This window comes from Heliconius melpomene, chromosome 4 (genome assembly GCF_056956725.1).
Source record: "Heliconius melpomene rosina isolate 202511_hmr_F chromosome 4, ASM5695672v1, whole genome shotgun sequence".
NCBI lineage: Eukaryota > Metazoa > Arthropoda > Insecta > Lepidoptera > Nymphalidae > Heliconius > Heliconius melpomene.
The window spans coordinates 5,821,192-5,848,006 of NC_140392.1; the positions used below are offsets into that span (position 1 = coordinate 5,821,192).

The following is a 26,815-nucleotide window of genomic DNA, read 5'->3' on the forward strand; positions in this document are numbered from 1 at the left end:
AAAAACTGCACCAGCTGTTTCCCAGTAGACTGGCATGGTCACACGAGTGAGTGATAGCCGTCTTTCCCAGAAGTTGCTGCATGAAAATGCTACTTCCGCGGTGCGTACTTTGATCATCACTGCACTGCAGTTACTCAATGATTTAGCCTTAAGTCTTAATATAAACTGACCCTGGAATCTTATCTGAACAACTCTTTTAATGAAGTAATTTTTGTGGTAAGTGATACTCTCTATATCTCTAATTATAAACCAGATGATATCTTGTTGATGTTCCATATAGATATGCTCGTAATCGTTATGTATATGTATTTTCTGTTTATGTGCATTATTATATAATAAACAAGGCCGTCCTGGCGTTAAGTTCCGCCACTCAACACTCAATGCCTCGAAAAATTGGGCGGAAAGTAGAGAACGGAGTATCTTAACACTAGGTTCCCTCTAGGTTTAATTTTAATTATGTAAATATTAGTTGTAGTTTTACTGTAATACTTCAGAAATGTCTAAATAATTATATCAAATCTTTTATATAAAGTTGAGAATATATATCACGATAAAGATATCAATAAATTCATGAATAGAATTAATTATAAGATTTTTGGGAACGTTTTCATATATTTACAAATGATGTTATCAGTATTTTGAATCAATTATGTACCTAACAACGGTATAAGGCGAATATCAGCCAACAGAATTGACTTTATCTCTACATCTTTCTCTTATGTAAACGAGATACTATTTAACAACTAACAGCAAAATGTTTCCTTTGTTAAAAGAAATCAAGTCAAGCCGAGAAAAAAATAGTGACTTTTTTCGTATGGACTTCATTACTATTGACCTGGACTGGTCTTGACACCCACCCACCCCACCGAATGGGAAGGAAAAAAATAATTAAATAAATATATTCTCGCTTATAATTGTTTAGAGCGAATATCTAAAAAAATAATAACGTTTTTATTATTTTTTTGTTACATATAAGTAAAAGATACACTGAATAAATCCATTAACACAAATAAAAAACTTTTCAAGAACACGACAGGCATGGAAAGGTCGTACCGCCGATGCGCCGAGCTGATATCAATGAGGTGAATCAGTATTTTATGTTAGCTTTCCTTATATTGGAAAACTCTCGTGACCCAACAAGGGACATAATGGATAGAAAATAAATAAACACCCCATATAAGGGCAAGAAATCAAAGGAATGATGTGTTTTCAATGTAACACTTTAACTTGAAATCGAGGTTGTAGCATGTATTTTTTGTGCTATACAATATATAGGATTTGTTTTAAATAACTTTACTATATACGGTACTAGCGGCCCGCCCGCGGCTTCGCCTGCGTGAACTACGTTATTATTAATTTCTGTCTCCATGAGTACCTACGTCCTATAAGTGACGTCCATGTAAAATTTGAGACTCCTAGCATTTGTAGTAACGAAGTTTCATACAAACTTTCGATCCCAAAAACAACTCCTTAGGAGTCGAATATTGCAAATTCCCGTCTTAGCGAGCACCTGCGTCCTATAAGTAACTCCTATGCAAAATTTCAGATTCCTAGCACATGTAGTTTCTGAGATTTCGTGATGAGTGAGTGACTTTTCGATTTTATATATATAGATTTATACATTTTCATATAAAAAACTGCACTTAAATAATAATAAATATATAATTACGAGAAATGGTAAAGTAAATTATGAATTTACTTCGGTCATATTAATTAAGAAGGCACCCAATAACATCATTTCTAAGAAACGTATTGGACCGTCTCGTCTGTCTCTTGGTTTATTATTTTAGTTTGGACCGCTATTCTAATCTAAAGTTAAGATAGTGTCGATTTTATCTTTTCATTTATTGCATTATTTGCAACAAGAATGCTGTTCGAGACTGGATTTGGAATTCGTTATATCTAATTCTTGATAACAAGCCTAAGTAATTGTGAGGAAATTTCGTTATTATCATATAAATATTTTACACTTAAATAGGAACTAGGTCGCCGTGGCACAGCGGCACAAGGGTGTGACTGTAACATGACGGTCGTGGATTCGATCCCCATTCGAGGCAATGATTTATTATTTATTAATATATTTATTTTTTCGCTTTGGCGACGCCAACTCAACACACATTGTCACGAAAAATTCGGCGGAAACTAGGGAACGGAGTGTCATAATACTATGAACTAGCAATTTTATATAACAAAAAAAATGTTTATTATCGTACATTGTAATCAAATAATTTTAGCAGATTTTTTTAGAATGTTGGGTAATAATATATTGTAATCGTTGTTGCAACATAATTTTTACATAATTTTATATAACGTTAGGAAAAATTTTCAACTAATAATATATTTCTCGTAAAGAAAAAGAAATAAATGTTTAAAAAAAAATGGAGAAACTATCGTAAACCGCTTATTATGTCGGCTGTAACAAATATCACGTATATTAGGCTCATAGCCAACATCTTGTACTAAACTAATATATACTTGGATCCAGAATAAATAAGATGGATGTGGTTTAGGTTTAACATTCGTTTTGTTTTTATTCCACTCAGTTTATTATAGTAGAATACATACATATATCAAATGTTCTTAGAGGCTTGGAAAAATAAAGGAATATGAATTGCAATAAGTCGTTAGTCTTAAATAATATAATAATAATAAAAGAACTTGTCCTCACTGACTGAGGTAAGACGCACGCACAGCCAAAACCGCTGATGGTAGAAACGTGAAATTTGGACAGATATTTACTTTCGTAATCTGGACATCCACTAAGAAGGGATTTTGAAAAATTTTAACCCTAAAGGGATGAAATACGGGTTGAAAGTTTGTATGGAAAAAATATTAAATCGGCACCGATTTTAATGAAATTTGAAATTCATACTCTTAAAAATATTTAGTTGAATACGTGTTTCGTGGTTTTTTAGAATTCACCCCCTAAAGGTGCAAACAAGGGGTTGAAAGTTTGTATGGAAAAATCTATAAATCGCTACCGATTTTTATAAAATTTGAAATTTAGACTTAGAAAATATTCCATTGAACACTTTTTTCATGGTTTATTAGAATTCACCCCCGAGGGTGCAAATAAGCAGGCGAAGCCGCGCGCGTTCGCTAGTATAATAATAATAATAATATCAGCTTCACGCTATATCCTGCACACAGCAGGGTAGGCAGAGAGAATCTAGTGTTAAGACACTCGTTTCCCACTTCCTGCTGAGTACTGGAGGCATTCCCTGTTGAATGGCAGAATTCAACGCCGTTCTTTTGAGTCTTAAATTAAAATGTAATATAGAATTTTAAAATAAGCGGCAACATTAAAATAAAGATAACGTTGATTTTATCTATTGTTTGTCTAATTTGAAATGTTTATAAAAAGTTTTAGTTGAACAATGTAATTGGGGTTACATCATTATTTACATGTCAATTGCTATATGTGTAAATAACCTTTGCCATATCTATAAATATACCTAAGTCAAGAAAAAATACTGGGAATTACTGTTTTAACATTTATTATTATTTATATTGTAACTATCGAGGCCAATCGTAGAGTAGGGGTGGTGTCGAGATAAAGAGCAGTGTTGAGTTCGCCACTCAACCCAATACCTCCAGAATTCGGCGGAAAGTGGGGAATGGAGTGCCTTAGCACTAGGTTCCCTCTGTCTATCCTGCGGCCTGTGGGATACAACGTAAACTAAAAAAAAAATTAATTATAGTGCATTTTACAAGCTGTGACAATGATGAAATAAAATTCTAAGAACTGCAGACTTAAATATATGAAAATTTTACATAAAATTAAATATATATATTTGCTTCTCAACTTGTCAAGATGTAAGAAGATTTATATGTATTCCTTAGAAGTCGCCTGTTCAATGTTTAGTGCGATGGTTGTCTCAAGGTCAGAGTGTACAGATTTTATTTGTTGACTAATGACTGGTTTCTTTGTACTTTAATGATTTCAGTTAAATCGCTGTGATAGGAAAAGACATATAAGTTTTCCTATCACAGCTTTATCCTGATACAGTCCAAGAAAAAATCCACATACTATACGGAATATAGAAAATAAAAATTACGAAGAAATGAAAATATAAATTTAAATAAAAATTTCATTTCTCCGAATGGGAATCGAAGCTACTACCAGTCGCGTTAGAGTCACTTATATATGCCTCTGCGCCACTACGGTCTCAAATTGTTTATAAGTGGAATTAATTTAAATTTAATGAACGATTGCTTTGTCTAACTTACTAACTAGGAAAACTGACTAGAGAAACATATTTACACATATTTCAAATAAAAACCCGACATGAGAACTGAACCCACGACTACCTTTTTATTCAAATTCTTTTCCAATACGTTAAATACGTCGACACATATGAGTATTTATTAACATTATCGTCATTATAATTAATATGAAACTATCATTCAAGTGTTAATTTAACTATTTTGTTAGTCTTATTAACGTCCGGTTTAATGTTTAAAGCTAGGAAGTGATTTAGCAGTACACTTATTGAAACAAATTGGTGTCTATTTATTAGCTAGCATCCGGCAGGTCGCTCATATTATTAAATAAAAATATCCTTGAATTGTACAAAAAATATACTGTACTTATTCTTTAATTTATAATTTGCTTGAAGATATATATATCTATAGAATTAAAGTTCCATCCATCCATCCATCAGCCTTTTAAAGTCCACTGCTGGACATAGCCTCCCCCAACGCTCGCCACTCCTTCGGGTCCTGCGCCCTTTGAATCCAGCGAGTTCCCGCTGTCTTCTTGAGGTCGTCGGTCCACCTGGTTGGAAGGCGGCCTGTACTCCTTTTGCCGAGACGTGGTCGCCATTCGAGGATCTTTCTTCCCCATCGGTGGTCTCCCCCCTCCTGACAAAATGAGCTGCCCATTGCCACTTCAGCTTGCAGATTTTGAGAGCTATGTCGGTAATTTAACTTACTCTTTTAAAATTGAGAATTCGTACTAGAGCTTACTTGATACATCTTACTAAATGTATTGGTATAGAAAAAATAACAAAGTATCGATAACGGAGATAAGTTCAAATATTAGCGAAGGTCGAATCTTGAAACATAGTTATATTTAAATAACTAGTACAATATGAGCGGTAGAGTTTCACAGTCGGCGACAGACGCCGGAGAGAACGCTCGCTTTACGATTATTATTATTTCCTTTTAATTTATTATAATTACCTATATAAATTATTATTAATTATTAAAACGTTATTTTTATTGATTCATGATGTGAACTGTGGATTTCCATATAAAGATTACTGGTTTCAAGCATTATTTTTATTTCAATAAAAATAGGAATAATAATATACAGTAAAATATATCAAAATTGTAAACATTTCATTTTCTCGAGATGTAATCGAACCCGCAACCTGTCGCTTCCACAGGCACACGCTCATAGGCATATAAATGTATAAAAAATAGTCATAGTATCGCATTTAATTTAAGATATATAGGAAAGGTTAAATAACATTTAATATAAGATATATAGGGATATTCATCGTCAAATACTGTTAGGTAATACCTAAGTTTATTTTTGAGATAGCGTGCATACGTCACTTCGATATGATTACGGTCACTGCTCTTTTCAGTTTTACTGCAAATGCGAATTTAGGGCTTATCGATGCAAGAGAATATGCTGAGTGGCGTGATTGGACGACGATATAGATCTACGTGACACGTCAGTAGCGTGACATGTGTCCCTAAATATTTTCTTAATATATATTTTTTCAATAAATAAATTATAACCTTCTTTCTTTGTACTGCAAATAAAATGTATATTTTTATTTAGCTTCACACTTTATTCTGTACATAGGAGGGGACGCTTAGGGAACCTGGGACACTCAGGGCCTCGTTGATAGAGCGAGAAAATGAACATATTTTATTTCCTCGAATAGGAATCGAACCCACAACCTCTCGTGATTCCGGTCGCACGCTTGTGCCTCTATGAATGAAAGTTTCTTATAGAACTTACCTCAGGTCCAGCCTCAGATTTCGTCCGTCAATAGTGAGGTTGTAGTGGACTGCGTGGGGCTGCTCGTGCTCTGTCGCGTATAGATCGCGACGAGCGCGCGCATGTCCGTGCGCGTGCGCATGTTCCAGCGCGTGCGAGACCAGCTCGCCCTCCCGCGTCACCTTTACAGGTGTCGAAATTTGTACTTGCGAAGTGTCCAGGTGCTGATGCGAATAGATACCTGTTCAACAAATATTTTTTCTTTTAAATAAATAATGTTGTTTGTTATACATAGTTATATTTTTTTCTCTTTACGTTGTATTCCGCATGTAGCAGGGTAGGCAGTGTTAGTCTAGTGATAAGACGCTCCGCTCTCCACTTTCCTCCGAATTCTGGAGGCATTGCATGTTAAGAGGCGGAACTGCCCCTTGTCTTGACACAAGAGTGGAAATGGGAATCAAACCCACTACCTGTCGCGTTTACATTCATAAGCTTGTGCATCTGGACCGGCCTCTTAATTATATACTGATGAATAATAATAGATTTACTATGATTTTGTCATATAAATGTTTCTTTATATGACAAAATGTATAATATTATAAATGAAAAAACTATTTCTGTGTGATATATATTTTAAAATTTTTGCATGCGTAGTATGTGTTAATTGTTATTTATTAATAATATAATTTGTAAGCAAAAACATTATTATGTCCATTTTCATGGAGAATCGATGTCGGCAGTACTTTTTAGTTGACTATGCTTTCCTAGTAAAACGGAAATTATCAAAATATTTATTGATCTGTGCAAATAAACACTTACGTCTAGTTTTGGCGCGTGTGTCACTGATGATGCAAGTTATCGCACCACCGGTAATATGATACCTCTAGGCGATTTCGTTTTAATTATTGTCGAAATTAATATTATCAATGAAAATTATATTAAAATTAAATCAGCTTCACGCTGTTATACGTACACAGCAAGGTAGACTAGAACATAGTGTTGAGACACTCCATTCCCCCCCTTTTCATGGAATTTTTCAAAGTATTGCGCGTTAAGTGGCGGAACAACGCCGAGATTTTTGCTTTTGTGCCAGAGCGAAGAATTGAAAATACTTATAAATAATAGGGATCGAACCCACAAACATCGCTTTACAGTCCATTCCTTGTCCAGTCACGACGATGTTAATATTAATCAATCATGCTAGTTTACCAATTTTTCGTAGAAATTTTTCTCGCAGTTTATATTCGTAGTTTATTTTAGATTTAGTATACGTTGATATTTCTACTTGGAACATAAAAAGAGCACTTGAGTAGAGTAAACACACTTATAGTTTCGTTTGATCTATGAAAAGATGTAAAATTATAAATGAATATAGTGGTACATACAACGCTACATTTTTTTTTAACTGTACTACATATTTTGATGTCTACTGTCATATGTCTTTTTGTGACGTATTCTTTAAATTGTACGTATTTGCAGATAATGAATAAAATATTTAAAATAGTAATAGCAGTTTTTTTGCAATTCTGAATGGTATGTTAAATAAGTATCATGGATTGCTTTTATTTATAGCGTTTTAGAGGCGTAGAGTCAGTATAGTAAATAAATGAATAATAAATCAAACATAGAGTGAGACATGTAAACGTAATACATTAGGAAGTATTTGTTAATTTATATATTCTTAGTAGAAAATAAACAAGAAATTAGATTAGATTTGAGCATATTTATACGTAGAAAAACTTAAACAATTTTCATAAAATAGCAACATTTTAAAAAATATGAAAAAAATGTCTTGAATTAGATTAAATTTAAAATTTAATTAAATATATTATCATAAGCATAATTTATTGTGCTAATAAAATCCTAAATATGTAAAACTTAATATGACATTCATTGACTATTAAGGAGGTTTACCGGAGTGGCCACCGTTTTGATAAAATTATCTCGTTACTTAAAAAAAATAAAGAAAAAAATAGCTTTACGCTTTTTTCTGCACACAACAGCGTAGTAACAATGTTGGAACACTTCGCTCTCCGTGTTTTTTGCCTTTTTTTCTTGTTTATTATTTGGCCAGTCTAAGAAAATGGGCTTTTAAGCTGTTCTGCTAGAGATGCCTCTTAGAAATAAGTTAACCATGTATATACTATTCTATTATTTTTTCCGTATATTTTAAAAAATGATTTTCCCGAATATGGTATTGAACCCACAATCATCGTGTTTGACTTATTTATTATGTGAAAAAGTATACAAAAGACACAAATATGAGACTCCAAGAGTAGAACATTGATGAGTAGCAAATATATTAATAATTTAATGCATTTAATGACGAACCTAGATACAGCTAGATCGTATGAGCAATTTCCTAAGAAATAGGAACGCTATTTCAGCACCGCGTAGGTAATGCTGGACACTCGACACTGGCACGTCGATGAGGCCACACAAGATTCTTTTGCAAATCACATTTTTCCCATTTCTCATAAATAAAAAAAAAAAATATTTTTTTTTAGCTTTACGCTGTATCGTGCATACACCAGGGTAGGCAGAGGGAACCTAGTTAAGACAGAGCTTTTGCCTAGGTATCAGAGCGAAGAAATGAAAATATTAATAAACAATAATTCATTCTCTCCTAAGGAAACCGTGGAAACCGAACCCGTAACCATCGCATGACCGTCACACTACTGTGCCTATGCACCACGACAACCTCTAAATGTTCTGTATAATTATTCGAACATTGTTACTGTTATTTTAAATACTTTTTTTTCATATGGATTGAAGCATTAATGTTTATATTTTCGTCCGTATTATCTTACCTTGCCAAGAATTCGCTTTAAGTTAAAATTTATAACGTAATTTTGTTTTGTTTTAGCCAAATTTAAACGTTTGTCTTCACTCATTGTTCAGATAAAAATAAAAGAGAACAAAAAAGGTTATCAATTAGTCATTACACACATTTTAGTCGGTACATGTAATAAAAACTTATTATATGAGCACGTTAAGATAATATATTAGATAACAGAACAAAACTTATTTTTTTTTGCTCTATTCCGTATATAACATTGTAGTTAGGGAACCTAGATATAAGACACCCTGTTAAGGCCTTTTTTTTCATTTCCCCGAGTGGGAATTGAACCCACAGCCGATGCTTTACAATCAAACGCTTATACCTCAACAAAACGTACTACGAAACCTCATAGCCTCTACTAAATTATTCTAAACAGTGGGATTTTCTAATGTAATAGGTGTCGATTAAACGGGTTGTACGTTTTTATGGTGGTAGCGTGGGTTGAGAGACTTACAAGCGTGTTCTTTGACTAGGGGCCTGGCACCAATTATCGTCGTTGCCCGCCCCCCAGTGGACGACATGCTCGAGCTGACGCACCGGAACGCCGACCTCAACGCCATGCGTGGGTGGACATTTATAAAGAAAACATAGACAATATATAGTTTAAATTTCTTTGTACGATATTTTTAGTCTGTGGGTGCCGTATCTGTTACTATTGTTGATATTTTTTTTTGGCTTCTGAGTTTTAAAAATGTGTTATGATTTACTTTAAGGTCAGAATCTTTAGCAGCAATTGAAATCAATTAAAAAAAAGTATACTTAAAACGTATAAACGTATAATTTACCATCATCATTAACCAATTTTCTTAATTAATTTTATTATAATTAAAAAACAGTAGCCATAACTGTTAAATGCATAGATAATATAGAATATATATTTAAAATTTAACATAAATATATTAAAAAGAAATAGTAAGTTACTACGCAACGAAGCCTATATAAAGTGATAAAACGAGTTACATCATCCTTAATAGTAGTTAATCGGAGTAAGTCAACTAACATTATTATGTATGCAGTGACAAGAACAAATTATTTTAATTTAAGGTTTTTTCATTAAAAAGAAAAGAAACGTCTCTATTTATTTTGTAACTAAAAATAACGTGTAAATATACAATAGATTATATCTTTTGAATCTAATATGAATATGTATGAACACCGATTAGATAAATTTAGGAAGACGCAACTTTAAATAATATTAAAAGTTATATTACTAACGTTTATTATTTTAACATCCTATCCATACCTATATTATAAATTCGAAAGTAACTCTGTCTGTCTGTCTGTCTTTTCCGCAATCAGGGCCAAACCGCTAATTTAATTGTGATAAAATACTCATATAGACATACTTGAGGGTCCCGGGATGAACATAGGATACTTTTTTTTTCTCATATTTGTAATATTTTCGTTATATACCAATATATTAAAATAATTAATTTGACAAGGAATTTATTCCGCCATGTTAATAACAATCGTCGCTACGCGTTGCTAAGCAACGGCTTGCAAAGTTTGCTGTTTTAAGAAAACGTCACCCACAGTGAGTTTGCTTAATGCATACATGGTGCGCGCCGATATAGATTTATACAAATCTCTTTATACAAATCATTAACAAAAATTAGATGATTTCTATAATTTGATATTCATCCTTATGAAAATAAATATAATAGTCACTTTTAGCATTTCATCTAGATGGAAATTATAGTTTACTGTATAACATTCTAATAAATAATTAAGATGTGACTGACTCCAAATGACCTAGCCTTCGGGCGGCATAATATGAGTATGACCGACGCGAACGGGCGGATGACTTTGATGATTTTGTAAATTTTTATAGATTTTCGAATTACTATTATTTTTTATGTAATTATTTGCTGCTTATAATTAATTTATCTCAGTTTGGTTATCTATACCGATGTTATACACTTAAAATATCGTAATTTTAATCATTTGAGATTTTATTTAATATTGTTCGCAAAAATAAAAATTATTTAATATAGAAAAATGTTTAGTACGCGCGCACAGCAAACTTTAGGTTTTTTTTTCTAATATTAAGAATTTCCTTTAGTTACTTTTACTTCTTTGGTTTGTTCATTTCGGTTACTCAGATATTTTTTCTAATAATAAATCTCCACTTATTATTATTTTTTAACTTATTTTAATGATTTAGGCTTATATTTTCGCGGGCGTAGCCGCGTCCGGGCCCACTAGTATCTTATAAAACAAAGTCGATTTTCGTGTCTGTCTGTTGTTTCTAACTCTTCTTCTTCTAAACCATCCAACGGATTTTGATGCAGTCTTCACCATTAAGTCGAGTGTTTTTCGTAGAAGGTTTATATATAGTTTATTATTTGTACATTCTTATGTAAATTAACATAAATACGATAAATGTGTATAAAGTCCTACCCGTTGAGACACTTTCGCGCATGCGCTGCTCTAATGGTAAGTACTACATGAACAAAATGTACTGGAGTATTGTTCCTCTTAATAAGATCTACAAAAAAGTCCGCGATGGCATATTCGTATCTTTTAAGAATAACATGTAGTGATCATATTTCTGTCTAAAAATAGTAATTTCAATATATTTTTTATTGTGAGGGATATTTTTCCATAATGGTATTAATCCTTATCCTTTAAAATACTTTATTAAATTTCTACGTTAAACGAAGATAAAATTTGCTTTTTAAACTATTTCGAAATTGCGAATAGTTTTAGAGAAAAACGCATTTAATTATTGACACATCACGCCGTTCACACATCAACTGTATCGAGTCAAGTTTCACTTATCCCGTACTCTCAGCATATAAATAAGTATATTAGTTACGTTGGCCATTTAATGTAGATCAAAACTGTCTTTTCTGTTTTTCATTTTAGTAAGTACTTTAGAAGTTGTTACAATATCAAAAAATCCTTGCTGCGAAACGGCTCGCCACTCGCCATGCGTCCGCCGCGCCCGCCTGCCTTACACGCATCGGTGGTTCAGTGGTAGAATGCTCGCCTGCCACGCGGGCAGCCCGGGTTCAATTCCCGGCCGATGCATTCTATTTAATTTTCGTCACAGGCAGCCACGTAGTGCTTGCTTTTCATCAGGGACAGAATACCCTTTTCAGCATTAACCACAAGCTCGAAAAAAAAAACCCGCCTGCCTTTATAGCAACGAAGATTTAGATGCGTTTGCACGTATTGGATAATTCGAGTTGAATGTATTATTTAATGTCATTTAACTATCTAAAAATAGTAATTTAAATATATTTTAATAAGTACTTGAAAAGATTAGTAGCACAGATTTAAAATTACGGTACCTACTAAAAAATCCTTGCTGTGTAAAACAATTGGAAAATCCTTATTGAAATTACGAAAATGCGGGATGCATTAGGGTTTAATTAATTTTCACATTATCTTAAGTGCTTTGCAAACATACATTATATGAATAATCCAGTAGTAAAAGCGGGCGAAGCCGCAATAGGGTCGCTAGTATTAAATAATATTGAAAGTCATTAAAATCTAAGTAAGTATATATACTTTACATTAATAAAGTAATAGCAACACGCAATGCCTCCAGAATTCGGCGAACAGTGGGGAACGTAGAGCCTTAACACGTTCCTTTTGCCTACCCCGCTGTGTGCGGGATACAGCGTGAAGTTGTTTTTTTATTGAATATATTAATCTATAGGTATATATGTATTATCTCAGCACGACAAGTGACAGCCTTACGTCACACGTCGCGTCACTGGCCAAGTTTCGCACCTTTTCTCCAAGCGAGATAAGATTTGCTCTACAAATATTGATACAGGCCGATAACAGACACAGATCGTTATACTTTACACTTTCCACTGATAAATTTTGGCTATTATCACGCACTTTTGCGATAAAAATATAAATTATACTTGTATTTGTTTAACCTTCATAGATTAAAACCCAAAAAAAAAACTAATAGCTAGCTAACAAAGATGCTAATTGTAACCGTTTGGCAATTGGGGCAAGATTATTAATAATAACGTTAGGAAAGTTCAACGACCAAGCAATACAAGTATAATAGGCTTGTATAATAGTTTGTTTTCAAAATTATGCCAACGATTGCTGGTTTATGGGGCTGTTTCATGGCGCTCATGCTTCATTTGTGTACGTTTTGAGTTTGACCTGCATCTGCTATCCATACACTATTTTTGACACGTTATTGTGTTCGAGAATAACTAGCTGCGCTGCTGTTTCATTGCACAATACCCTTATTTCCAATTATCAAAATTCCCGCTCCCCATTTTGTGGCAAATTCTGGAGGCATTGCGTGTTGAACGGCGGAACCCAACGCCGCGCTTTACCTAGAGCGAAGAAATGAAAATATTAAATATTCAATTTCTTCGAGAATCGAACCTACAACCTGTCGCGTTTATAAAACGTTTGTGCTGCTGCGCCACGACTGGCCTCAATTATCACCTAAATGAGTATATATATATATACACTACTTGAGTATAATTAGAGTCTATAGTGATATTAATTTTACAATAGAAACATATCTGCTTTTCTTACAAAATAATATTAATTTATTTCATATATAAAACAAATCAGCTGCACGCTCTATCCCGCACACAGCAGGGTAAGTAGAGGGAACCTAGTGTTAAGACACTCCGTTCCCCACTTTTGCTAAATTCTGGAGGCATTGCGTGTTGGGTCGCAGAACTCAACGCCGTGCTTTGCCTCGACACCAGAGTGAAGAAATGGAAATATAAACGTAAATAAATATTTCACTTCCTCGAGTGAGGATCGAACCCACTACCGTCGTGTTACAGTCACACCCTTGTGCCGCTGCGCCACGATGTCCTCAAAATCAATATAAGTATAAAATATATTAATATTAATTTGAGACATGCGTTTTGTTCGTAATACGAAACTGTAGTAACACGATACACAAATCCGTAAAGATTTGCGCGGTCTCTCACATCCGACGAACGACCTTCATATTATTACCTACTACGTGTGAGTTCCCATGTGCATACATTTTACGTGTTACCGTAATATATGTATTTTCATATAGTAAATCATAATTAAATTTTATATTGCTAGCCCAAAAATAACTTTAGTCGTGGCAAGGGTGTGATTGTAACGGAGGAAAGTTCGATTTCCACTCGAGGGAATGAATTATCATTTCTTCGCTCTGACACCAAGGCAAAAAGCCCGGCGTTAAGTTCCGTCATTAACATTACGTTCCATAACAGGCAATGCCTCGAAAAATTTGGCGGTAAATGGGGAACGAAGTGTCATAACACTAAATTCTCGCTGCTTTGCTGAGTGCTCGATACAGGTAAAGCTAATTTAATTTTGATTTAAATTTATACAATACATATATCTTTTAATATAATTTTCTGAGTCCAGTATTAATTATAATAGACGTTCCTTTGCCATGTTTTCTTTGTAAATAAATAAAACCGTTAACACAGAGCAGTCCTAAATCTACCGATAATCTTTCAAAGGCAATCTCATGCTGTCCCTTAACTGGAATCCAATTATCAGCATTTCAAATTCGCGACAACCGCAAAACAACTCACACGATTAGGTTTACGAGTTTAAAAATTTAATCTCAGGATTTTCTTTCTTTCCGTCTGTCATTTTAAATTGCTTACGTGACATTTGAAAGATAGTTTTTTGTTAAATAAAATAATTTATAAAACGCTGAATGAATGTAACAAATATAAAAAATGTTATAAGAATTAAATTGAATTTCACAGCTCGTCTTGTAAATTAAATTTGAAATTCTTTTGCTTGTATTTTAAATTTCAAATTCAACTCTTTAGCAATATACCACAGAATATAAATGTAAATTTGATCATTACTTATAGCTAAAAAAAATCACAGATTATAAATATTACATACCGGTGTGCATAAAGGTTCTAATGCTGTCCTGGACGTTCTGCTCTTCTGTACTGGCCAGCTCCGCTCTGGGTACCACTTGAAGGTACTTAGCGCTGCATCGAGACATAACCATTTGGAACAGCAGCAGTTTAAATATGGAACACCGCACATCCATTTTTCTGAGTAGTCGGCAGCCACTAGCACGCATGTCTTGTACCAATGCTGCCTCAATTCTTCGTAACCAGCTACGGATTTGGCATACTACTGACTGACTGACTGTTCTTGTACTCACTAATTTGGATCTCTTATAAACACTGATTTAATAATAATTTGTGCTTATAATTGGATATTGATATTATGGGCCTCTGGTATTGACGCAATCTCATTATAATGTACCTGCAAAGAAGATACAAAAACATTAATAATATCTTAGAACAATATTTAATTTAATCTGATATGAGTCGTCTAAAAATATCAAAAGTTCAAGAGCATCAGATTATATCTGTAGTTAAAATTCAATCATAGTAAAAAAATATATATAAAACAATGAATGTTGCCTATACCTTAATTTGCATAGCTGGGTACCATGGTTTTTCTAACTAATATAAATAACACAATAATAAATAAGCACTATTTATATTTTCTAAAACTAGAATTGTTCTTTAAAACTATAGAATATTGTTTTTAAATTTTTATAACAGTTATTTCACTTTTCACATTCACTATTTTAAATTTAATTCTTAATTATAATTATCACAGAGCTCCAAGCCCCAAATACTACGTGACGAGAGTACTACGCTACCCGACCGCTGAGTCAAGGTGCTATCTCTAAAGTGGTACCATATGTTATATAATTTTTCGTTATTAGGTAGATAATTTTATCTCACACTTCATCCACTGCTGTATCTACATATACATATATATATCCATACCTATATTATAAATTCAAAAATAACTCTGTCTGTCTGTCTGTCTGTCTTTTACGCAATCAGGGCCAAACCGCTAATTTAATTGTGATAAAATACTCATATAGAGATACTTGAGGGTCTCGGGATGAACAAAGGATATTCTTTTCCTCATATTTGTAATATTATCGATATATACCAATATATTAAAATACTTATTAATTTGACATACAATTTATTCTGCCATGTTAATAACAAGCGTCGCTATGCGACCGTTGCTAAGCAACGATTTGCAAAGTTTGTTGTTAGAAAACGTCACCCAAAATGAGCTTGCTTAACGCATCTCTCTATTAAAAACTGAAAATAATTTCATAAATATATTTAATAAATATTCGTATAGTTCAAGCGGGCGTAGCCGCATACGGGTTCACTAGTATATATACATAATCTGTTGAATGTAAAATGACAACTTCATACATTTAAAAAAAAAGAAATTAAAAACATATTTGGTGAAAGACAAAATAATGACAATCATTATTATGTCCAATATAACAACAACACGATGAAAAATAAAAAGGTCGGCGAATAACGCGAATTAAAATGACATTAATTATATTATCATTATAAGAAAAATTCAGTAGCTGTTTTTTTATTTCTATAGATGGTAAAGATTTCGATAGTTGATCACCAAAAGTGGATTGATTGACAGATGAGTATGTTTTGCCATAAACAAACGTTTACAGAAGTCGTCATTTATGGACAAAGGTCAGAGTTTTTTACGCGATGCCTATATCTTAAAGGCCGTATTATGGTTATTACGAAACCTTCAAATCAAATTGCAAAACTTGCAGCATCATCATTGGTCTCCATGTAGAGAAAGAAAAAATAATGACCATTTGGGCTTTAGTAAAAGAATAAGTGCATTCTAGGAAATTAATATTGGAAGGGTAGAGTCTCAAGGTAGAGTCCACGTGCCGGCGATAAGACAGGCGCCAGGCAACATGGCCTCTTATAATACAACTTGTTTTGTTTATTTTTCTAAAGAAGCGCACGTACGTCGTCACGACGGGTTTTAAATTTAAAATTTGTGATTATAGAAGAGTTTGGAAGTTCAGTTGATAAACTCTATGAACTAAAATTTAATACTTGTCATAGATTATAGAAAACGTAATGGCCAATAATAAAACTGACTCAAATTATATGATTATGAAATAATTATATAAAATCAGAAAATTTAAACACCAGCCCGTTTATGTCAGAAATCCTTTGTCTAACATCTAATATTCATGCCATTACAAATATTTAAATGAAGTTGTTACTTGCGAAAAGAGAATAAATATCAATTGGTCTATATTTGTTTCTCAACACACTTGTACAAATGTATACGTCGATAAGACAATTCTGTATAAGGTTACAATTCAGTATCGTCACGCCAATTGTATTATTATATAACTAGTGGACCCGAACGCGGCTACGTCCGCTTGAACTATACGAATATTTATTAAATATATTTATGAAATTATTTTCAGTTTTCAATAGAGAGATGCGTTAAGCAAGCTCATTTTGGGTGACGTTTTCTAACAACAAACTTTGCAAATCGTTGCTTAGCAACGGCGGTTGTTATAAACATGGCGGAATAAATTGCATGTCAAATTAATAAGTATTTTAATATATTGGTATATATCGAAAATGTTACAAATATGAGCAAATAAGTATCCTATGTTCATCCCGAGACCCTCAAGTATCTCTATATGAGTATTTTATCACAATTAAATTAGCGGTTTGGCCCTGATTGCGTAAAAGACAGATAGACAGACAGACAGAGTTACTTTCGAACTTATAATATAGGTATGGATAGAACACTACGAAACATAGAAGAATAATGGTGACTTTTATAATTTCTTCAATTTTATGTCGCTACAAGGACAGCGCAGCGGTAAAAAGTTATAATCTTAAAATATACTTATTATATTTGAGGCCGTCGTGACGAAGCGGCACAAGAGTGTGACTGTAACGCGACGGTTGTGGGTTCTATCCTCACTCGAGGAAGTGAAATATTTATTTACGTTTATATTATATTTCCATACTGGTGTCGAGGCAAAGCGCGGCGTTGAGTTCTGCCCCTTAACACGTAATGCCTCCAGAATTCGGCAGAAAGTAGGGAACGGAGTGTCTTAACACTAGGTTCCCTCTGCCTATCCTGCTGTGTGCGGGATACAGTGTGAAGCTGATTTTTTTTTAAATATACTCAAGTTTATTATATAGACATAATTTTTTAAAAAAAACCAAAAAACGAAAAATATGCATTTTGCTTATATTTAATGAATTTTTTATTTCTTAATTTTCGCCATTTATAACAGTTTTTTCCTTAACTAAAGTACTTCCAGTTTCATGTAGTAGTAATTTCATTGTTATCAGAAAAAAAAAGATATCATTGTATATATAACACTAATCTCACAGATGACCCGATTTGCGTCTAGACTAAAAATGACGTCCTAGACTCAAACTCTTTCCAGCGGTCATTAAACAACACTTAGATAAGAGAGATTTAGAGTAAGCAATCATTGGGGCCACAAGGTTGAAATCTTTATATTTTATATAGTAATTTTTATATTTTGTCGTCATGGCGCAGTGGCACAAGGTGTGACTGTAACGCGACGGTTGTGGGTTCGATCCCCACTCGAGGAAGTGAAATACTTATTTACGTTTATATTTCCATTTCTTCGTTCCGGTGTCGAGGCAAAACGCGGCCATGAGTCCTGCCAATCAACAGCAATGTCTCCAGAATTCACCAGAAAGTAGGGAACGGAGTGTCTTAACACTAGGTTCCCTCTGCCTACCTTTACCCTACTGTGAGCGGGATACAGCGTGAAGCTGATTAATTTTTTTATTTTATATTTTGTAAGTAGTAATTTGATAAGTATCAATAAGTATTTATAGTAATAAATTGTTGTAATCATTAAGAATTATAGGATAATTGTTTAAAAATACAAAACTAAATTGGCTATGTGACTGTACTATTTATTTTTGAATTACTCTCATTTTATTTTGGTTTTAGTAGTATAGTCGAAAACACATAATATTCACATTTATATTTTTGTAAGAAGTTTTCTACTGTGGTTTCATGGTTTTAATAGCTTCTAGCATTTTAAGATTGATATTAAATGTGTTTAAACAATTTTTTCAAGCAACCTTAAATTTTCAAAGCAGTAAAATTTAAAATTCTTGCAATGTGCAAGACTATATATAATTAAAACATATAGTTATTCTTGTATAATTTTACGCAGTGTTTGTATTTTCATAACATCAAGATAAGATTATAATATTTTATTTGTAACTACAAGTTATTATGATAACATTTATGAATTATTCAAATACGTTTATCACGTCAGCTTTACCTATGAGTTTAATTTATATTTATGTCCAATATTACCTATATTATAAACAATAAGGCGTAGAGGTAGAAAATAATTATTATAAACTTAAAATGTAAAAATAAGCTTTAAATATTTTAAAATACAGAAATCGACATTACCTATAGTGTTTATTTTCGTACATTATAAAATAGAACACAGCTAACTAAACTAAAATTATTTTTAAAATTAAAAACTATTTTACGTGACGGGAATTCTTGCAGTGAAAGCTTTTTTTATTATGCTCTTCGTATCGTTTTTTTTATATATTTTTCTTAATTGTAGAAAGAATAATAAGTCAATAAATGTTTATGGGGGCTTGGCGCCATTCGATATTGTATAGACGTCCGGCGCGTCGGGTTGGGTCCCACGATCATCGACGGATTTGGAGTCAACTTATACGCATATGGTGCTCACTGCTTTTTCTTAATTCCTGTCATCCTATCTCGGGAATGTGGGTGCATTAAGTTTCTACATCGCTAAAACAATCATTCAGTAGTCATAATTTTATTTAAGTGTAGAACGGAGTGTTTTAACACTAAGATCCCACTGTCTACCTTGCTGTGTGCGGGATACAGCGTTGAGCATTTTTGATTTAATTTTAATCAACATTTTTGTTTTAAAAAACAAGTATAATATGGAAACAAATATATTTTATTTAATACTGCATTTTTTTTATTGTTTTAACTGCCGATATAAACATTTTATGTGCATTGCATACAATTAACGTGATAGTTAAAAGTTGATAGCTTTCCCGGAACTAATGTTTAGATATAAACATTCTTAACTCCATATCAAAGTAAATCCACAATAATATGAGAAAAAGAGAGAAGAGAGTGAGTTCACTAGATTAAAACATTATTTGTTCAATAAATCGCCAATAATAAGCTGTATTTAACGAGACGTTGTTACATTGTTTGTATACAGGGGGGTTTACGTCGGTGAAATCGTAAAATCGCATGCTATAGTTAGAACAAGGCCTTAGCCGAGAGCCGGGGGCATCCGTCATCGTCTCGCGAACGCGGCTTTGTCTCCACCCATTACGAGACTTGCAGCGCCAGTTAAGTCGACTTACTATATTACTTCCCTTTGTTTAACGTTCTCTATAGAAATAGAACTTGCCTTATTGTTCCTTTTATTGTTAACGAGAGGACGGTAACTACATATATAGTTAAAAGCACCCATATTTCCATTTCAAATTTGTAATGTTAATGCTCTCCATGTTACAAAATTAAAATATTTAAGATGTAACACCTGAATAACGTTAACTAAATGCGTTCTAATTATTTTTTGATTAATAAAATATAGCTGTGTTAATATTTAGATTAGAACTGAATAAATACTTACAGGTTATGGTTATACGCAACCTACTTTCATTTTTAAATTATTCTGATTAATATAATTAAAAATTGTAAGTAAATAATTACATTAATTTAATTAATATATTCATAAACAAATGAAGTTGTAACACGAGTCGGAAGCCGAGGAACTGCCAGTATATTATATAGGAACCGGTTCTCTTTTATTACTAGACATTGCCAAATATGTCTGCAACTATCTTGTAAGTCATTTATTTTTATAATTAAAATAGAATAATAAATTATAAATATTATTAATTATATATAGATAGATGTATTATATAAATTTTATTTAACTGTTTGATTGATTACGTCGTTAGTATATAATTAGAACATTTTATTGTCCGTACAGGTGTTTCACAGAGACGAAAAATCGTCGAAAGTTAATATTAAGTACCTCTTCTTTTATAAACTGGTCAAGCTCAAGGCTTTTAATTTACCGTACAAAAGAGGAATGATGATAGATTGTTCTTTAATGGCACATCATTAAATGTATTTAATAATAAACAAAAATGTACATTTAAGTTAACTCAAATACTTCTTTATAAATAAAATAACTATAATGAATTGAAACTAAGTTGAGTGTATTTTGCCATTTCGCCTTGGGTGTACTAGCCAAAAAATGAAAACAGTACTCCATGTCCTTGGCCTTGCTTTCCAGATGGTCGCAATATCAGCACTCATTCGGGACTTTAAGGCCCAAAATGATATTGAATGCTTTTAAGAGGTTTAATGCTTTAAATATATACATTTCAGTTATAAAGTCAAATTGTGTAAAATTAATACTAATAAAATTAAAACTAATTTTTAAATAGTAATTAATTTTCTCTAAAATAATTTAACGTTATTTTCAATGTTAAAAGATGGGCCTGGCTCTAATATTCAAAGTTTGTTACTGACCAAAAAATAAATGTGGTTTGGTTTTCCCAACAATTTGCTTATTTAAAAATGGTTAGGCTTCGTTCATTATTTAATTTATGCATAAAATAGTTCCGTCTATGATCATTCTTGGCATATAAACTATGCATTAAATTAAAAAAATACAAAAGGTATTACGTATTTTTTACAGGTTTTCGTACGATGCTGAGGATAATTTAAGTATATTAATATTCTTATCAAGAAAACCGGTATATCGATATCGTTCCTCACTACAATGACAACGTTAACTACGATGTTTTGGTTAGAACACAGAGTAAAAATATTTTAATATTTTATCACATGTTTGAAATTACTTTATATTCATATTATATAAGCAAAAATACACAAACATATTTAGGTTTTGTTTTGACAGCACGTAGATTTAGCTATTAACTCCCATACAAAATACATAAAACAAATATAAAGCGGCCTACACACGTACCGATTTATGCTACATACATCTATTCCTATAAATAATAAATAAATTCTACACTAACGAAATGGCTTTGTGCATGTGCAGCATTGGCATGCGATCTTAAATCGCTATTCCTCGAAATCAATGGTCGCCTGTGAAAAGTACTTGGGAGGTGTCATCAAAATTATACTAGCACGACTTGGGTTTCATAATAAAAGTATATCCATATATTTTACATGCGAGTATATCTCGTTTGGAAACCAGAAATTATATTATTTAAAATATATATAATAATAGTACTCACTATATTTCCAACTTTTGAGATTTTAATGCAGTTTTTACTATTTAATGGACTTTACATTTAAGATAGCGTCTCATTTAAATAGAGGAACATTGTCTCTGTACATTTAGTGAAAAAAAGTATTTAGGGAGATGTAAAAATCCAAATAAAACGAATGGATGAATGAATTGATGAGTTTGGAAGTGAAATGCGAACACTTATAAGTATTTATATTTCACTTCCTTTTGTTTTTTTTCTGCTTCCCCCTGTACCCCGCATATAAGCAACCTAGCTCCTATCCTTAACAAGGTTACTCCGTTCCCCATTGTTCGAGGAATTTTCGAGGCATTGCATATTGAGTGAAGGAATTAAACACCTTGTTTTTGCCTTTTTACGAGAGCGAAGAAATGAAAATATTAATAAATAATAATTCATTCACCCGAGTCGGGATCGAACCCGCTACCATCGCGTGCCCCTGCGCCACAACGGCCTTCTTACATATATTTTTAAATAATTTAATGTTCAGCGAAATTATGTTAATAATTAAATAAATCTAAAATTCCTTTAATTAAATTTAAAATTCACACGTAAATGCATTCGTTGCATATTAACAAACAATCAATAGGTGTTAACTAAAGCATAATGCATGTAAGTGAGGTGTCACATTAAAATGCCATTAACCTCAAACGTAAACACAGATTTACACGTAGTTAAAATAAATATCTGAGAGCGTCGACAATTATTTACTACCGTTGAATGGTTAACCTTATTTGTCATTAATTTTAATTTAAAAAAAAAATTGGCAGTGTTTAATATTTGATTTATTATCGCACTAAATCAAAATTATAAATATACTAGCGGACCCGGACGCGGCTACGCCTGCTTGAAATATAAGAATATAATTTCTATAGAAATATAATTTCAATCTAGATGAAATGCCTATTATATTTTTTTTCATAAGGATGAATATCAAAATGACGCGACAACGAACGCGGTCGCGTAGCGACGACGGTTGTTATTAACATGGCAGAATAAATTGCATGTCAAATTAGAAAGTATTTTAATTTATTAGTATATATGTGTAATGTAATATTATATAGCCTATATCGTTTCTGAAGAATGCAGCTTTCATACAAAACAAAAACAAAGTAAATCGATCCAGTATATCCAGAGATCTTAGCGTTCAAACAAACAAACAAACAAACTCTTCCGCTTTATTATATTAAGTATAGATTTCTAAAAATATATCTAAAACTTAATTTTTTATATGTAAATAGTCAATAGTATTAAATATTCAAAGACTGACTTTATGTTTAAATTTTTGAAGGCCATTAGTTGCGGAGTTGTGGGTTCGATCCCTACTTTTGGAATTTGTATTTCCATTTCTTCGTCCTGGTATCGAGACAAAGCACGTCACTGAGTTCCACCACTCAACACGCAATGCTTCCGGAATTCAGCGGAAAGTGTTCAACGGAGTGCCTGAACACTAGGTTCCCTCTTCCTACCTTGTTGAGTGCGGTATACAGCGTGAAGCTGATTTATTTATTTTTGTTATAATTATAATAAACATACGATTTTCATAAAGAAATTTTACTTTTTTATTATTGGAAACCGGTTAATTTGTGAGTATTTAAGCTAACACGCCAAGGTCGACGATGGAACATAATCATTTACGAGATTACCTCCGCTCCGCCGTATCACGTGACGTAACAAAGCCGAGAGGATAGCAGGGATTGAAGATGTCAACTTTATGTAGATAAAATAAAACAGTATATGATAATAAATTATATAATAAACATTCAATTATATTAGGAAATAGTGCGGAAAGCAATTTTTTGGTAATATTTACATTAGATGCATTAGATAGAGGTAATTATGTTTTTTTTTCAATTCAATTCATTGCTTTAAAACTGTCTGTAAAATTGATGTCAAATAAAGATTATCTTTAAAAAGATAATACGGAGATAAGTATAAATGAAAGAAATTTAAACGTTGTTTCCTTTTTTTCAGGTTTTTACGTTCCAGAAGTTAAAACATATTTTTTGAATGGATTAAAGGTGACAACATTTTTTAGTTTTAATTCGTTTTCTATCGTCTACGTCACTTTTTACAATATTATTTAACCACAACTCACAAATCCAAACCACTTTAGAAGAGATTCATCTTGAGTGCCTTATCTGTATATATAAATAGACTGTAAATTTGGCTGTATCAATAACGAAATGGTTTTTATTTATCGTAAAACATGGTGGATAACCTATATTAATGAAACTAATAAAAATATATTACATAGTACGTAGGATGCATAAGATTCATAAAATAATAATATATAAGTTACATTTCCAGAGAAAACGTATAAATGAAATATATATCTATACTGTCAATGGGAGAACTTGAAAGGGCGTGGGCGGGCGGAATTATTTACTATTGGCGTATCGCGAAGTAATCATAGAGACTCGATAAACTAAGGCTAATGAGAAATTTAATTAAAATTTATTTGTTATCAGAACTATACTTATACTAATTATCAATTTATCATTATAAGTAGGTTAGGCAGAGCATCAGGATAGGCAGATCTCCTAAAGCCGCACTTAGAGTCGATATCCGGGTCAGCAACATATGCATTTAAAAAAATATAGCTTTACCTCGAATAGTGATTGAACCCACACCCTATTGCGTTTATAGACACACGAATGCACCCCTATGCCACGACTGGCCTCAACCAAGTTTCCAGAAACATACTTAAAGTCTAATAAGAATAAATATCACAGATATGCCTGGACATCGCAACTATGATGACACTTACTTCTCTCTCAGAAGTAATTGGCGTTAGATATCACTAATATACGACCTATGTATGTATGTCTGTATAAACATATCTTGGGAAATTATTAACGATTTTGCGCACCTCTCCTGACGTGATCGGGCATGAGTTGCTTAATAAATTTGACCAAAAAGATAAACTTTACGACACTCGAGTGCGTCTGCGTTTATGTAATAACGTTACTACAGTCTAGGGAAGTAATCAACTTAAACTATCACCTTTAACACTATTGGCGTCTGAGTTACTGTAGAGACAATTTTATATTCATATAAAACTATACTGTTTTATTATATAATGTAATATGTATACGTGCCATGCCATGTGGGGCCAGTCGTGGCGATGGGGCACACGTGTGTGTGTAAACGTGGCTGGTTTTGGGTTCGATCCCCACTCGAGAAAATGAAATATTTATTGAAATGTATATTTTCATTTATTTGCTCTGGTGTCGGGGCAAAGCGCGGCGCTGAGTTCTATCACTCAACACGCAATACCTCTGCAACAGAATGTCTTAATACTAGATTTCCACTATCTACCCCGCTGTTTTGCGTGATACAGCGTGAAACTGATTTATTTCATTCATTATGTACACGAAAAACAAAATTGTGTATTTTGGTAAGAAAAAGATTAATTGTGCTGTCGATTTTGTATATTATGTTTTTTAAATAACATAATACATATATATTGATTAATCTAAATGATAGCGACAGTCCAAATAATCATATTTAATTTAATAAATAAAAAACTAAAAATAAAGACAGTAACAAATTACATTTAAGTAGTTATTTATAAAAATAGTTCTCTAGATCGCTAGAGCTAGTAAAATAAAATGATAGCGGTCTGGTAGCGACGCAGTGCCCGAGTAGCGAGCAGTGAGAATGCATATTTTCGTATTATTTATAGTACCAGCTTGTATTCTTACAGCCTAAATATAAATTAACATTTCAACGAAATAAATATTAAAATATCTGTCTTAGTAAAATATCTTTACGAATTGGCGAAATTTAGATCGTATATTTAATTATTTTTAAAGGTGTTTTTAAAATCTAAAACTAATTAGAGTATGTCAAAATATCATCTCATAAGCACAATTATAAAACAAACAAGTTAAAGTAAATATAAGACTAATCATGAAAATAAAGAATATTAGAAAACATCAAATATAATATTACAAACGTACATACAAACGGGTGATTCTATCGCTTCATTCTATCTCTACATATATATTTGGAAGTTAAAATTTGTGCTATTTTTATATAGCTTTCATTGCGCTCGGGTGTGGGCAAGTTCACGGAAAGTCGAGCCCGACGAGAAGTTTTATTGAACCGCGATATTTGGGGCATCGTGTCAGACGGATGAGTCGCCACGCAACGTACTGCTTGAATACAAATAGTGAACCAATTTACTTTAGTTAGGTAGTGTTTCAATTTCAATATTTTTTTTATGTATGAACAGGGCCTTATATCTCCGTCATATATAGAAAATATTGTGCACAAATTCTATATTAATAGTAATATTATATACCTACTTAAGGTCTATATATTTATGTTCAACTAGACGAAAAAAGAAAGTAAAGTAAAAGTTTTATGCTTAAAGCAACAAACAACATACTCAATAACAACATAAAGTGGGGAACGGAGTGTCTTAACACTAAGTTCCCTCTGCCTATCCTGCTGCGTGCGGGATACAGCGTGAAGGTGATTTGATTTTAACATAAAAAATCCATCCACATCCACATCCGTAGCTCTGGAGCGTTTTAAAACGTATAAGTAGGCCAGTTATAAAATCGACTGTATCGAACATGATCCCATAAATTTAGTTATAAATATTTTAGACCAAAATATTTATAAATGTTTCATGAAATTATGTACAAATATTGGGGCTAGTGGTTCGGGCAATGGGTTAGATTTAGAGTTAGCTGTTGGTATGGAAGAAAAACATTCATAGCAATGTATTTAAATATATTCATAATATACTATATTTTTTTTTCATACACATACATATATGCCAATATATTTGGAAATAGCCGTGGGGCTCTCACTGTCTCTATACTTCTATAGGATTGT

The 26,815-nt window shown here is 32.4% G+C and overlaps 1 protein-coding gene across 1 annotated transcript in view; it reads right to left on the bottom strand.

Annotated features, from left to right (window-relative positions):
* AdamTS-B (ADAM metallopeptidase with thrombospondin type 1 motif B) overlaps window positions 1–26,815 on the bottom strand; it is a 61,034-nt gene that overhangs the window by 29,116 nt on the left and 5,103 nt on the right. Inside the window, exons 2-3 of the mRNA XM_085208403.1 lie at window positions 14,661–15,035; window positions 5,978–6,197 (exon numbers count right to left, since the gene is read on the bottom strand). Of these exons, the coding sequence (XP_085064529.1) occupies window positions 5,978–6,197; window positions 14,661–14,847 (407 nt within the window). The 5' untranslated portion in view covers window positions 14,848–15,035. The remainder of the gene's footprint in view (window positions 1–5,977; window positions 6,198–14,660; window positions 15,036–26,815) is intronic.